The 14306-nt window shown below is 35.6% G+C and overlaps 1 protein-coding gene across 3 annotated transcripts in view; it reads left to right on the forward strand.

The window, feature by feature from the left end:
- The window catches only part of LOC128862885 (cGMP-dependent protein kinase, isozyme 1), a 108336-nt gene that overhangs the window by 78914 nt on the left and 15116 nt on the right, over positions 1–14306 (forward strand). For all 3 annotated transcript variants that reach the window (XM_054101690.1, XM_054101688.1, XM_054101689.1), the window contains exons 2-3: positions 923–2684; positions 6322–6837. In XM_054101690.1, the coding sequence (XP_053957665.1) occupies positions 1119–2684; positions 6322–6837 (2082 nt within the window). In that variant the 5' untranslated portion in view covers positions 923–1118. The remainder of the gene's footprint in view (positions 1–922; positions 2685–6321; positions 6838–14306) is intronic.

The raw sequence follows: 14306 nt of genomic DNA on the forward strand, positions 1-14306 counted from the left end.
TAACCCACAGATACTCCACGACACGGAGTTGCATCCTCTTCGCGGGACAGTGTGGTGTGCGGTTTCTTCACGCTGTATTGTCGGGACTTATTTTTTTGAAGAAAATGGTCACACCGTTACGATTACTGGAGACCGTTATTTGAAAATGCTGAAAGAATTTTTCTATCCAGAACTACGCCGAAAGAGAATTCCTTTCATCAGCCACCCTGTAGTATAGCCTATAGAAGTTGCCAGAGTTGTGATATATTAGTTTCAGGAGTCACCTGAACAACGAGCATAAACTTACCTTGTTTGATCGATACTTTACGAGATATCGATCACTACAGCCACCTACCGAGAAAGTAATTGACTTTTCCCCAAACTAATATTATTTATTTCAACATGGAATTTCCCAAAAATGAATGCAAATTCAATAGTTGCGCTGCACTGGAGTTATAAAGCGAACTTTAGAATTCGGTTATGCATCCAAGCATAAATGGAATCATGCCGATATCTACTGGTGGCTTCGTTTCCTTTTCTCTGTCGAGCTATATTTTAATTCTGTGCTGTTCCACCGCCAAGAAGAGGTAGGGTTCTATTGCAAGTAGTTTCGGTGATCCCTCACACCCATTTACATAGTACAAGGGTCCTGATTCATGCATGCCTTTGTGACCAGCTAAATATTCCGGAAGCTTAATTTGTCTAGTAAGAATTTTGTATAGCTCAAGCCTAGCCTTGTCTTAAAGGGCAAAACGACTAATAAACTGGAAATTAAATGTTAATTTAATACTTTGTCTGCAAATTTGAAGGATGAAAAAATTATAAAATCTTAATTCAATCATATAACAATTAAATATGCATATATGGATATACACAAAATTCCTTTTTCTTAAGTACGTAACTAAAATCGGTAACCAGATATTTCGTTTCGCTTTAATTTCAGATTTAATCCACAATTTATTCTACACCTCAATAAATACGAGTTATGGCTAACGCGTTGACTTAGTGCACACTTTTAACCACGAAACATTTCATTCAACACTTAATCTACAAATCCTTCAGTACACTGGGACGTATGTAATACCTTAAACATATTTTGCTCTACGAAAGTTTGAAAAAGTCCCACATTCACGACGAGTATGCATACCACGGATAGTGACTTGCAACACCAGCAAATCCTCGAACTATCACCACCCCTCAAAGCAAAAGAAAACCTACCAGCAGTCCTAGACAAGATGATCACCGATACCCCAAAGGAGGCAAAGCCAAAGCCCGCCGTGCGTTTTGGCATCTCCCGCAGCCAAGATGAAGAGTCAACACCTACACTTTTGGAAGTGGAGGCGCCACCACACTTGGGACGTGTATCGCCTTTACTCTCCACCAGCCTACGCAGCTATGGCTCCAACGTAGTTGACTACCAGAACAGCAGCCAGCACAGTGCAATCAGTACCACGAGCACAATACCGCGTGCCACTAATCTGCGCTTGAAATTTCGTAAAAGCCACACTTGCGGCAGTCTCTTCGCCAATTGCAATTGCAGCAGTCCACCAGCCATGCCCCAACCGGCACACGCTATTGCCAACGGCAGCAGTACTACGTCACAACATCTGCATGCGGGCCGCTCTAGTTACGCTGCTGCGCCCTGCCAATTCAATTTTTCCATTTCGCCCACCAACACAGACCTCTCCAGCCATAGCGCCTCTACGCAATACACATCGAGCGGCATTTATTCACTCTCCACGCAAACATCGTCGGCTACGTCGGCACAGTTGTCGCGCGATGAGAGCATGAATGTCAGCTTCGATTGGTGTGGCGGCGATGGTGCGGCCCGTTCGAACAGTCTCGACAGCGGCGTTAGTACTAGCGGCGGACAGTCGGCTACACTGCCACATCGCAAGCACAGTCCAGTTAGCTTTCGACTCGCAAGCGTTACGGAAAACGAAAATACTTCGTTGCAAACGCGCAGCTCAGCAAAGTCATTACAAGTGCCGGGCACTGTTGCGATTACAGACGCTGCCATAGCTGCGCCAACTGTGAGTACGGCGATCTCACCAACAGTAACGCGTAAAAACGAACGCAAAGCAAAACGGTTCTTTCAGTCCTATTCGCATCCGGACACGGATTACATCTTCACCGACGAGAACAAGAAACCATCGCGCGAATCGCTTATACAGATACACGTGCAGCACCAGCAGGAACCGGTCATAAAGACGCGTGATGGCAAACTAGAATTTAAGCAACCGAAACGTTCATCTTCGCCGAATATCGGACAATTTCAAGTTTTAGATGTGGCTGTGCATCCTGATATACTAGTGAAAATCTCACCAAAACACTCGCCTGTACCAGTAACGCACCAACAGCAAACAGCACAAAGCACTCCACGTTCCGCGCAGCAACGACGCCGTCTCTTGCAACGGTCGCACGAAATTGAATCGGGTGGCTCCACATCGGAGTCGGAGCACAATTTTGAAACGCAGCAAGAGGCCAAGGCGCAGGATTTTAAATTGCAGTTCAATAAGGAATACAACAATCAACCGGAGAAGGCAGCAAGTCCAACCAAGTCCAAAGCCGTTGTGGAGGATGCGAGTTTCGACGCAGCGCAGAAATATTTTGCGGAGAGCGGCATTCTAGGACCGATCAATACTGCTAGTCCGCTCATTCGAAAGACTTCCAAGATTTTGCAGGATGCCAATGTGCATGAACAGGTAGGAATAGATGTAAATTATGAGTGTTCGGGAGGTGGTTTGAGGTAAGGGAAATGGGAGGAGGACGAGGCAAAAAGAAACCTAATATTTGTTTCTTAGTTTGAGAATTTGTACAGAAATTATTTTGGGACAGGATGGGTAAATTTAATAAAAAGTGAGTTTATAATGAGTTGAGTGAACAAATTTATTAGTGAAAAAAGACGTATAAAAAGTTTTTAATTTGAAAACAAGTTGTTTAAAAAACTAAAAACTTTCTTGAATCGGCAATATACTTATATGTATGTATGATATGTTGAGGAATATGGAATATGCAACAATAAAATTTACAAATGTTATTTCCAATTTTTTTTTCATTTCTTAAATGTTTTAAAACACATTTTACTTATTTCCAATATTAGACCTTTGCTGTAGCATTTGTTACTAAATTTTTGTTCATTGATTTGAAATTTTGTAATCAATCTCAAAAAAGTTACGCTCAAAAAATATAAATTATTTAAATTAATTTATTTGTACACTTTGTACATATTTTTTTGGAAATTTTAAAACCAATTTTTTATTTAATTATATTATAATTTGGAAAAAACCCCTCGGCAGGCAATGGCAAATCTCCGATTGTATTTCTGCCATGAAAAAGCTCCTCATAAAAAAATATCTGCCGCTCGGAGTTGACTTAAAACTCTAGGTCCCTCCATTTGTGGTACAACATCAAGAGGAACGCCACAAATAGGAAGAGGAGTTCGGTCCAATACCCAAAAAGGGTGTACTATAACTATAAAAAAAAAATTTGGAAAAAAGTCAAGCTTAAAATATATAAATTTCAATTACTAAAAAATACACAATTTTTTTATTACAAATTTTTTAAATTATTTATACGGTAGAAACACCAATAACCTTTTTTAATACTGAAGCTTTTTCAAATCAGCTTCATATTTCTATAAATCCGCAAAAACTACGTACGAATAATGTAAATTATGTAAACTCAACTTTTTATTGTGCTCTTAAGTAAAAACAAAAAAATATTTTATGCGTTTAAAACATTGATCAAAAAGATGTAAAAAAAATATGAGTTTAACGCTGCATGTATTTATTTTTTAATCTACCAAAATTACGCTCAAGTTTAAAAGGTAATTTCATTTACCTTTATTTAGAGCTGTATACAAATTTATTATATTTATTTCTGTTGTTCTTAATTTCAATTTTTATTTATTCTTATCTTTTTCTAGTGGTCTTATTAAACATTATTTAAAAGAACTATTAAATTAAAAATTATTAAAATACTATTTTTATTATTTGAATAATTCGTCCCCTTAGTATTAAAATAGCCTATAAATTTTTTGATGTTTTGAGAAAATGAATTTCAAACTTTTTGTCGAAAGTAGCTCTCACTCAAATCTCGTTATGTCTGTAAATATTTATTATTTTTTGACTGACGTTTTGACCCACTTTGTGGAACTAGAATTTGACAAAATTTTGACCACATATAAAATCGACGATGGAGAATCCAAAAATTCAATAAAAAAATAATAGCCTATGAGCACATAGGCTATTGTTATACTAAGGGGACGAATTGATGTTTCTATTGATCTGAAATATTTTATAAAATTTGAATATGTCATTCTAAAAAATAATTTTTTAAATTATTTAAATTTTTTTTAAATTTTACTAAAAATTTTTTTTTAATACAGAGTTATTTTATTCATAAGAGTATTTTATTTAGTCTTACCTGTTTTATGTGGTCATACAATCTTTTATGTTATTTTAGATTTTTATTATTTTTTATAAATCTAAAGAAAATTTGCACATCTCAATAACATTTTTGTCTTAAGCGAATTAAATATGATTTTAGTTTCAGGGTTCTTTAACTAAAATGAGCTTAATAAAAAATCTAACTACAACTAGAAGGCTTAGTTAAAGAAATCGTTTACAAATTAAGCTTCATTCGAAAAAAAGTGTTTACGTATTTTTAGCCCTCTATCCAGTAAGACCGTCTACAGACGGTCTCATAAAACCCTCCTTGATTTTATATGGAACTTTCTTTTTCATGTGAGCCGGCATGGCTGCCTTCAAACGGCTATGACGGAACCATTCCAAATCATTTATAGTGGTCATTTGTTTAATTTTGATGTTTATCGTCAGTTTAGTAATGGCCGTCGTTGAAATCTGTAGGAAAAATTACAGCTGAAAAATTGTATCTTTTCGATTGTGAAAAAGCGATCAAACATTGCAGAAATTTCTTCAAAAATTCAAAACAGGTATGTTTCTTCATCACAGTGAAATAATCATTCACATTTAATATTAGATGTTACCTAGCATTATACGGTGAAATGAACAATAAAAACTTCCTCCTATTGTATTGAATTTAAAATTACTTTGCTTTAATTTTTACGCTTAATCCAGAAAGACCCTGTGTAGACGGTCTACCTCTTTTGTTACCTGGTAAACAAGCACAGATAATGTATAGACTTCAAATTCGTTTTTAGCGTACCAAAATTAACGTTATATGAATTTTACAAGATTTTTTGACGATTATTTAATATCTTTTTAATAACTAATAGTTTTCTCATTTTCAATTTTAATAATAATATTTTTTAAGCATATTTTGCATAAGCTGTACGGTTTAAATATTTTTTCTTTTTTTCTAAAATGTATTAAACACGCATTTAATTTCAGCTCTTTTATGAAAAATTGCTTGTTTAAAATGCTAACACAGTAAGCAGCTTAGTTTAAAAAGAAATTGGTGACATCTTATCTTCGTTTTTTTAATTCTTTAAAAAATGATGTATAAACTATTAAGGTCTAGTTTCCAAAATGAATATCAGACCGATAAAATTTTCAAATCACTATGAAATGAAGAGATTGAGGTAACTTTATTCAGAATATTCAAGAAAGGTTCTAATGAAAAGAATTATTGAAAGGAGTTGAATTCTAAGAAAATGGGTAGACGTAATGTGTGCTGAAGGAGGATGCCCCTAACTAGGATACTGCGGACATGATTCATGCAGAAAAATTCACTGACAGGAATATTATGAGCTACAAAGCTTAACTTATTTCTAGAGATTACGCACGAGAAATTTTAAATCACTTACTAATACTGCTGCAGAAAAATATACATATCAGCAGCTCTATTTCTTCTGGCCTCTTCTTATATTTATATAAATATGTTTAAGTATATAGGTTAGTTTATTTAGTTGGTTTTCGTACCTCAATTTTTTAAAGCGACTTTTATAAATGGTTTTTTATGCGTCCAAGTGATATTTTTTTTTTCTTTTGTTTCTTGTCACCACTGAGTATTTCCGTTTGGTAGACAATTTCGCTGCCATTTTTATATAGATGTAAAGTATGCAATAATTTTTCCAGGAAAAACTGTTAAACCAAACAAATTATTATAAAATTTCAGCAAACAATTCTCAAATTTCCTTAATTTTAATTTTAATTTTGGCAAAGTAAATTGTCGCGTTATGTCTTTATAGCCTTCCTCAGAACTTTATTATTGATTAGTCTTACAAGTGTCCATTAAACTGTAACCCTTTCCCATCAACTCACCACTTTTGCAAACAGCAATAAAAAAAACATAACCTTTCATTAATATTAATTATTCTCTTTTATATTCATTGCTGAAATGCTCAACCATTCATAGATTCGTAAAACGTCGATGATATTGCGTGCCAACGGCGGCATTAGCAGCGGCAACAATACGACACCAACCACTCCAAAGCTACACTCACCAACGTCACCCAAATCCAAAGCTCTTGTGGTGGCACCCTCACTGGCGTTGGTGCCTGTGGAGAAACCGAAATTCCGCACCATCGATGAGAACAGCTACAGCAAGCACAACAACTGTAATACACAGTACAATGTGTACAGCATGGAGAGACCACCACCACTAGCGTACGGAAACAGCAGCAGCAGCAGTAACAACAAAGCCAATAGCAGTTGCAATAGCACACACGGCAGCAGTGCGCCACACTCACCACACACCATGGCTACCACTTGTGGCTTCAGCCCCAACATGACGACAAAGAGTTGTAACGTCACCGACGATCGCGATGCCCAAATCAAAAGTATGCAAGGCGAAATCGTTTCATTGAAAGATGTGATAAAGGCACGCGATGCGGAAATTGCAAAATTACGCAGGGAGATACACAAATTGAAGGTGAGTTTTGAAGAGATGGTGGGAGATGATATTCGGGTATAGGTATAAGCAAATATTAACAATAAATGGTTGCAATTTATTGAGAAAAAATTGGGGCAGAAGAGGAGATTTGTAAGGGTAAAAATCATTCAAAATGCATTAAGTAGCTGTCTGAATCGACTTTTTATGGCATATTTAATCAAAAAACCCAATTCTTGCTCTCTTTAAGTAAAAATATGTTTTGTTAAAAATAGAAAGTTTTTTGGTAGGGTTAGTAGCGGTCCCTTGATCGATTGTCCACAATAATCACTGCTAAATAAAATCCTTTTGACTTCCCATGCTTTCCTTAGTCCATTCGAGCTGGATGGCTAGCCATATCTGTTATGGGCGACTCAAGTTTCGTTCGCGTAATAGAGACGTAACCTAACCTAATAGAGATGTTAACCTGCTTCACATACGACATTCCGAAGCAATGAGCACTTGAGGTGGGCTTAAAATCTTCAACTGATACATTTTCTGGGCTAAGAGGTCATATCTGCCAATTAATTTTCTTGTTGTTTTCGTTATTCATCTAGTTCCTACAATCACTTATTCGGCATGTTAAGCTTGGAAGCAATTGCAAGATGTTACTCAATCAGCAGATATCCTCCTAGGAGCAAACCCATTTTTACCCTTCAAGGTAATGACGGGTGTTGAGAAGACAGCAAAGTTGGTGGCTGGCTTCCCACCACAGCCTTTCTCCACAGCTCTTCTACTTTATCGAAATTTAACCAAGGCCACTTCAAACCACTTCCCACGGTGACAACGCTTAAAGGATAATCGATCTAAGCAGCGTCTAAAAACCTGTAAAATGCTTATTGAAAAAAATAACAACAAAACAACAACAAGCACTTTGCTACAGGTGCTTCGTGGTATTACTCAACAACCTTGATAAGCCGTTTCTTCATTTTTTGAATCCCCGGCAAAAGGGAATTCTATTCAACCTGATTGCCAATTTCTTGAATCAACTAAGTGGGAATATCTTGCAACCAAACTGCTTCAAGGAGTTTGTCCTAACAGATACTATCAAGATTACGTTTAAGAATATTGGGCAAAATTAGGTGACTTCGATATCCAATCAAAATAATTCTAGGAGTTCATCCCCGTATTGGGAAATAAATGTCGATGGAAGTAATCACAGCTTAGTTCAACAACAGTTCAAATAGATAGAAACGCTCCAAACTTGAAAGTGTTCGAAGGCACTCTTTATATAAGAATAATCAATCAGAGAAGGCCTTGACTAGGTCAAACTCACTCAAGCAGTTATCGCGCCAATCAAGGATATGAAGACAGTTGGAAGCTAATGATGATACCACCCCATTATTCGATGAGTAGTATCGGGTGTATGATTTAGTGCCAATATTGAAAGCGACTGCAAAAATTTCAATGAAATTCCGATCAAAAGCACTGTCAATCTCTTCCATTTTTGTCGTATGGAATAAACCAGGCTGCTAATATTTTCTGGTCAACGCATAATGAACCATAATGTTTATAAAAGCAGTCCAACCTTACTACCCATATAAAATTTCTCGCCCCAATAACAATGAAGCAACTTAAGAAATACTACAATAAACAAAATTTAAAAATCAGAATTTCGTTCTGTCCCTTTACTGTCATCAGCTCAGTTGAAAAGAGGTACAATGGCTGATTTTGCTTGTGGAGTCCTTATTAGAGGCCAAAAAGTGGCCATAATTTATATCCAGTTTATTACGGTTTAGTGGCGACCTGATTGCTGTGACTTTCTTGAGGCATGAGAATTTGTATTTCCACGCTTATTGCCCAACGGAGCGGTATTTGGAGAACTTCACCAATTTCAACAGAAATATTCCTCCTGTACCTATGTTCGACTACAACGATCAACAAAAACTAGTCGCATTTGCTGCCACAAAACGCTTCTCGTCGCGCATTCGAAACCACAAACAAGCAGTTACAGCTACTTTAAATTAATGAGTTTCTTCTTCATTGCAACGCCAGACAGTTGCTAGAAGCAGCATTTTAATATTTATTTATTTTTTATTTTTTTTCAAGCAAGAAAGTTAATGATGACAAGTGTAATTACAACAGTCGCTTTTAATGCCGAAAAAATATTTACCTATGCAATTTATTTTCGAAATCCGTACACATTTTTTTGAACTGTTGTTTTTGTGGGCGTCTGCATTGTGTACAACAACAATTTATTAGAAATTAATTTAAGTATTTGCCAAAACACAAAAAACAATAGCCTCTGAAACAAAATTGATATTAGCTCATCAGTATCAGATGCTAGAATATGCAATAACAACGCTAGGCATAATTGAATCTGTCTTTGTTGTTGCTAGCAAGTCACAAGCAACCAATTTGTAATGAGCGCTCGTAGCCGCACAGCGCATACATTTTTATAGCTACGGCAATTATTGGGACTTTGTTTGTTTGTATTGTATGTGCAGGGTCTTTCAAGTTTGAGTTTACATTTAAAAATCAAATTAAATACTTTTTATTGAACGGGCAGCTGTTTATTGACAAATTTAGTGGCATCTACAGCTTGTGAATCATAAATAATTGGGACTCTCTCTCGGCAATTCGGGCAAAATGTTAGCTTTAAAAACTTCAATTATTTCTAGTTTATTCACATAAACTCTTTTTGGCCTTACAGAAATTATTTCAAATCTTGGAAATTTCTCCTTGGAGTAAATTTACAGAAATGCATACATTAATAAAAATATAATATTGTAATATTCATATAAAACATTTATAATATCAGGAAAAAGAAATCCATGATTTTCTCGATAGATGGCTGCGTAGATATCTCGTAAAGTATCGATCAAACAATTTAAAGTTTATACTCGTTGTCAAGGTGACACTCCACACTAAACACTCTGCTCTTTTCTGTTTGTTCCATTCAGTTGTGAATTACAGAGTATTAACAATGGAAGTCAGTAACAGCTAATTAGGTGCAATTTTGGTTTCGTCGATTCCGTTCAGATATTTTTGATGGAAAAGAAAATGGCAATAATGTCGAAATTGTCGATAAAATCACAGAAATAATCGAAGTTGACTGGTTAGTAGTCGTGGCATCGCCGAAGAGCTAAAGATCGACCATAAAACAGTTTTAAGCCATTGCGCACAAATAATGGATTTATTTTTCCCCAAGCTGATATACATTTTAAAAGACTTCCGAAAATGTACTATAGATTTTTTTTGTTTTTTTTTTATTGACGCATCTTAAAGTATAAACAGAATTACGTTTGGATATTGCAACTAGTACAACTGAATAAGGATACTAACGAGCAATTTTTAAGGAAAAACTACAGCTACGTTTCAGCCGCCGACGATGAGTATTTGGCTGGAGTAAAGCCAATGCTTCAGCGTTGACATGTGTGGTTAAACGTTGACATACTTTTTCGCCACGTCAGTGTCGAGCAGCATACCAAGATCACAATGGAGGTCTAGATTTCTCACATAGTATGTGCTTTAGATGGAAGAAAATGTTGAGCAACGCATACAAAATAAAATTAAAAAAAATCAATCGATTTATCATAGTAAAACTGAATGCATATCCAGCAGTTTTATAAGATTCTGATTAACAAGCGAAAAATGTCAAAGTAAATTTTTTGAAATTTTTATAAAAACCCGAAGTAAAAAATTGTATCAAATATCTAACTTTGGTTAGACGAGTACATTACTAGTCAATTCCCAGTCAATTTCGGGTAAACGCTTATATTAACGAGTTTGGTGTCTTCAAAAACCCTTACTGAAGCTTCCTGGCAAATATTTTCGTAAAATGTTTTAGTACTGAAATGTCTAATTTGAATAGAGTTTCATTCATAATTTGACAAAATTCATCCGTGAAGGGGTAGCTAGAGGATTAGAGTAATACACACAAATGATTCTAATAAAATTCTACTACAGATCGTCGGCAATAATTTTTATTGAAGCTGATAGCCTTCGCATCTAGCGCCTGCAGTTTTGTAACATAATTATTAAAAATTAATAATAATATTAACAAATTATGAAAAAATACTTTTTTTATAAATCAGCTTTCAACACGCAAAGTGAAAAGTTGTCTAGGACCAAAATATTAAAGCTTTGACCGACTGTGCAAAAAATTCAGACTTGTATGTGTATATACTGTATACGTGCTTTGTTCTACGAAAATGGTTTATCCATAAAGCACTTTTAGGATTGAATAGTCGTTTTTCTATTCCAAGCAAAAAAATAAACATTTTCGCACTTCGTACTCGGGCGCAATCAAATTTATTTTCGTAACTTTAATATTTTCTACTTATCATAGGGAGACGCCAACCACCTGTGGGCGCTTTTGAATGAAAAGCCTCCAAAGAAAAAGAAACTTCAACTTGAAACACCCTGTTGTTTTGCTTTTTCAGCTGTGTTTGCTCATATCGATCATCAGCTTTGCAAACACTCAACAACAAGTATTACAGATTTTATTTAACGCCAGAGCCAGCACTTTGGCATGTGTCGGATTTAAATGCTTCAGTGCCGGCTCGGCTCAGTGTCTCCGTAAATCAAGCATAGCTGCTTTTTTGGGGTTTTGGTTACGTCGGGCGTCAGAATAGTGACTCCAGTGAAGCGAGCGAACGAGCTTAGTGCTTGTGCTATTTTTCCTACTTCATACATACGAGTACAACGCTTTCGGTGGAGTGTTGCGAGGGATGGCTTGTTTTTATTTAACTAATCATTTATCATAAATTTTCTTTTCGCGTGTGCGCTATGTTTAAAGATATAAAGCGCAAACAGTTTGCTTATTTGCTTATAAATATCTATGCAGGTGTATACACATGGGCCATAACAACTTTGTTGGCTTCTCACTACTCTCGTATCAACTATTAAAGTTTATATTTATTATAAAATAAATAAATGCCGATTTGTTACTTCAACTTGCGGCCAGATTCTGCATATTGCAAATCTAAATCTCTACATAGCGGAATAAATGTTCACAAGCGGCAGGCACTGAGTGTTTGGTAAAATTATTTCACTGGAAGACATCGAGCAGTAAATACGACGGAATGGGGTTGCATGAGCTGCACAATGGCAATGAAATAACTGCTGTTTATGAAGTACCAAGAGCTTTTCACTTGAGATTTTGTCAAACTTTTTTTTTATATTTATTTATTTATTTGTGTTTGCTTATTCGTCTATCAATTGCTTACATGTCAACCAATCTCTCAGATAGTCTTCGCGTAATGACTTTGTAAACAAGCCGTTATTTGGTGCATTCTGCGAACTTCGCTATTTCGAGCTTAGTTGTTCAAAAAATCTGTCTGAAATGTGGGAAAATATTTTTATTATACAGAAATTCGATAATGTCAAAAAACAAGCATCCTAGTGGCACAAGGATCTGGTGGCGCAAAATTAATCACCCTATCGGAAGATTTAAATTTTTTGCAAATGGCGTCGCGCGTCAATCATATTTGACACTTGTGAGCTGCACAGCTGCTATATACAACTATAAGCATTAGGGCACAATTACGTTCTGGATACCTGAGCAGGTTAAACTCCTACTTATCCACGCCGATATACTAAACAAATGTTCGACAAGTAAAGGCACCCCGCATGGCACTAACCACCTTTTCCCATGCCTCATCAAACCCACTCATCTAACACCCTTCTCCCTCTGGACCCAACCTGTCGAAAAAGCTGGTTTCCTGGGCCTATCGTTAGATGAGCTAGACGCAGACGACCGGTAATTACACAACAACAACATCATAGGCATTAGGGAGAATCGACATATGTATATGGAAAGCTATTTTTTGACTCACTGTATCGCATAGGTTTATATTAAAATTAATTATGCCACATTAAGCAGTAAACAGAAAGTATTGTGTGAGCTTAATGAAGCCCAAGTATGAGAATATTCATCACTAGAGTTCTGTATTTTGTAAAAGAACTCGTGAACTCTTCACTATGAAAGTACATCAGAGCTCGCACCTCTTCTTGTGTGCAACCCCTTCACCAAAAAGAACGTTAATTCCATTCCTCAGGCAGCCTATTTACCTGATATTATCCGGTATGATTTTTTTCCTGTTCTCAGGATACACATTTCACTTCACGGAAAGCGTTCTAATATATTTGAGATGATAGAGAAGATTTTGCAGAATGAGCTCAAAGCGTTACCAAAATCAACTGCATTTGCAAATCATCGGAAAAGTTTGTGCCGTCAGTGTAGACGAAAATGAATTTTCAATATTTACAACGCCATGCATAAACGCTTACAAAAATATGAAATCAAAATAAATCAGTTTTAACAAACTTTGTGTTTTCTAATATCCATACATTTGCTTTAATTCACTAAGGGAGAAATACTTTTTCTTTTTTTGCCCAGCAGGGTGGTCCTTAGATTAAAGAAACAAATTTTTAAATTAATAACTCGTAGTCTGTAAGCCCTCACTGCTTTCAGTAGGCTGAAGAAGTTAAAAAACAAATACAAAAAGGGAGGTTCGATCAATATTTTGGACACGAAACATAAAGGAATTGCTAAGTCGTTTATTCAACGATAGCCCAACGAACTTCGAAATGCATTTCTGCCAAGAGAAAGGCTTCCATAAAAATCTGCACGACAAAGTTTTTCGATTTGTAAATAGAAATCAAGACGGACAACACAAAGAAAGTAAAAGGTATTTCAAAACTGACGCCTAGATGTGAGTAGTGAATAACTCCCTGACGATACCTTTGTTTAACGTCATCTTTGACATTTGTCAATCTTACACAATAGAACAAAGCGACCAACTAAAGACCCTTTATTTACTCCTTTTGGAATTCGCAGTAATTAAAATTAAAATAATTTTGGCATTGACATGCTTTGCAAGTAAAACATAAAACACTCATTTGAAAGCCAAAATAGATATTATCAGAATTATTTTAAATTTTTTATATTCATTCGGTCTTTTACCTTACAGAAAGCTATAAATTGTTAAAACAAAAATTATAAAAATTAGGCTGCACCTTCAAACTTATCTCAGCATTGGTGAAACCATTTGTTGCCAAATATAATAAAATTGGAATATTTTTTGGTTGCATTTAGTATTAGAATACACGCTTAAGAAACTTAAACGCTTTACGCTTCAGCGAATACGAATGCGAGCATGTTAACCAAAAATTTGAAAAGCTCCTGCTGTGTTACGCGTATCTGGCAAAAATTAGCAAACATTTTTCAACATAATGAAGTCAACGCAGGCGATGCAAGTCAGAAAAATTCGGAAAAGGTGCATTTATGAAATTAAGATAAAAAAAATACTGGAAAAAGTGCAACATTACAGAGACTTAAAGTAACAGTGTGTGTTCCCATGGAATAGAAGGCATTTGTATGTGAAGAAGCGGTGGATATGCGAACAATTTTAGCTAACTTTGAAATGCCGATTGACATTATGAAGTTATTATACACCTATTCTTTATATATAGACCTTAGAGGTCCATTAGTGAAAATTTCAAATAGTACAACCTTCATCGGTGCC

This window comes from Anastrepha ludens, chromosome 5 (genome assembly GCF_028408465.1).
Source record: "Anastrepha ludens isolate Willacy chromosome 5, idAnaLude1.1, whole genome shotgun sequence".
Taxonomy (NCBI): domain Eukaryota; kingdom Metazoa; phylum Arthropoda; class Insecta; order Diptera; family Tephritidae; genus Anastrepha; species Anastrepha ludens.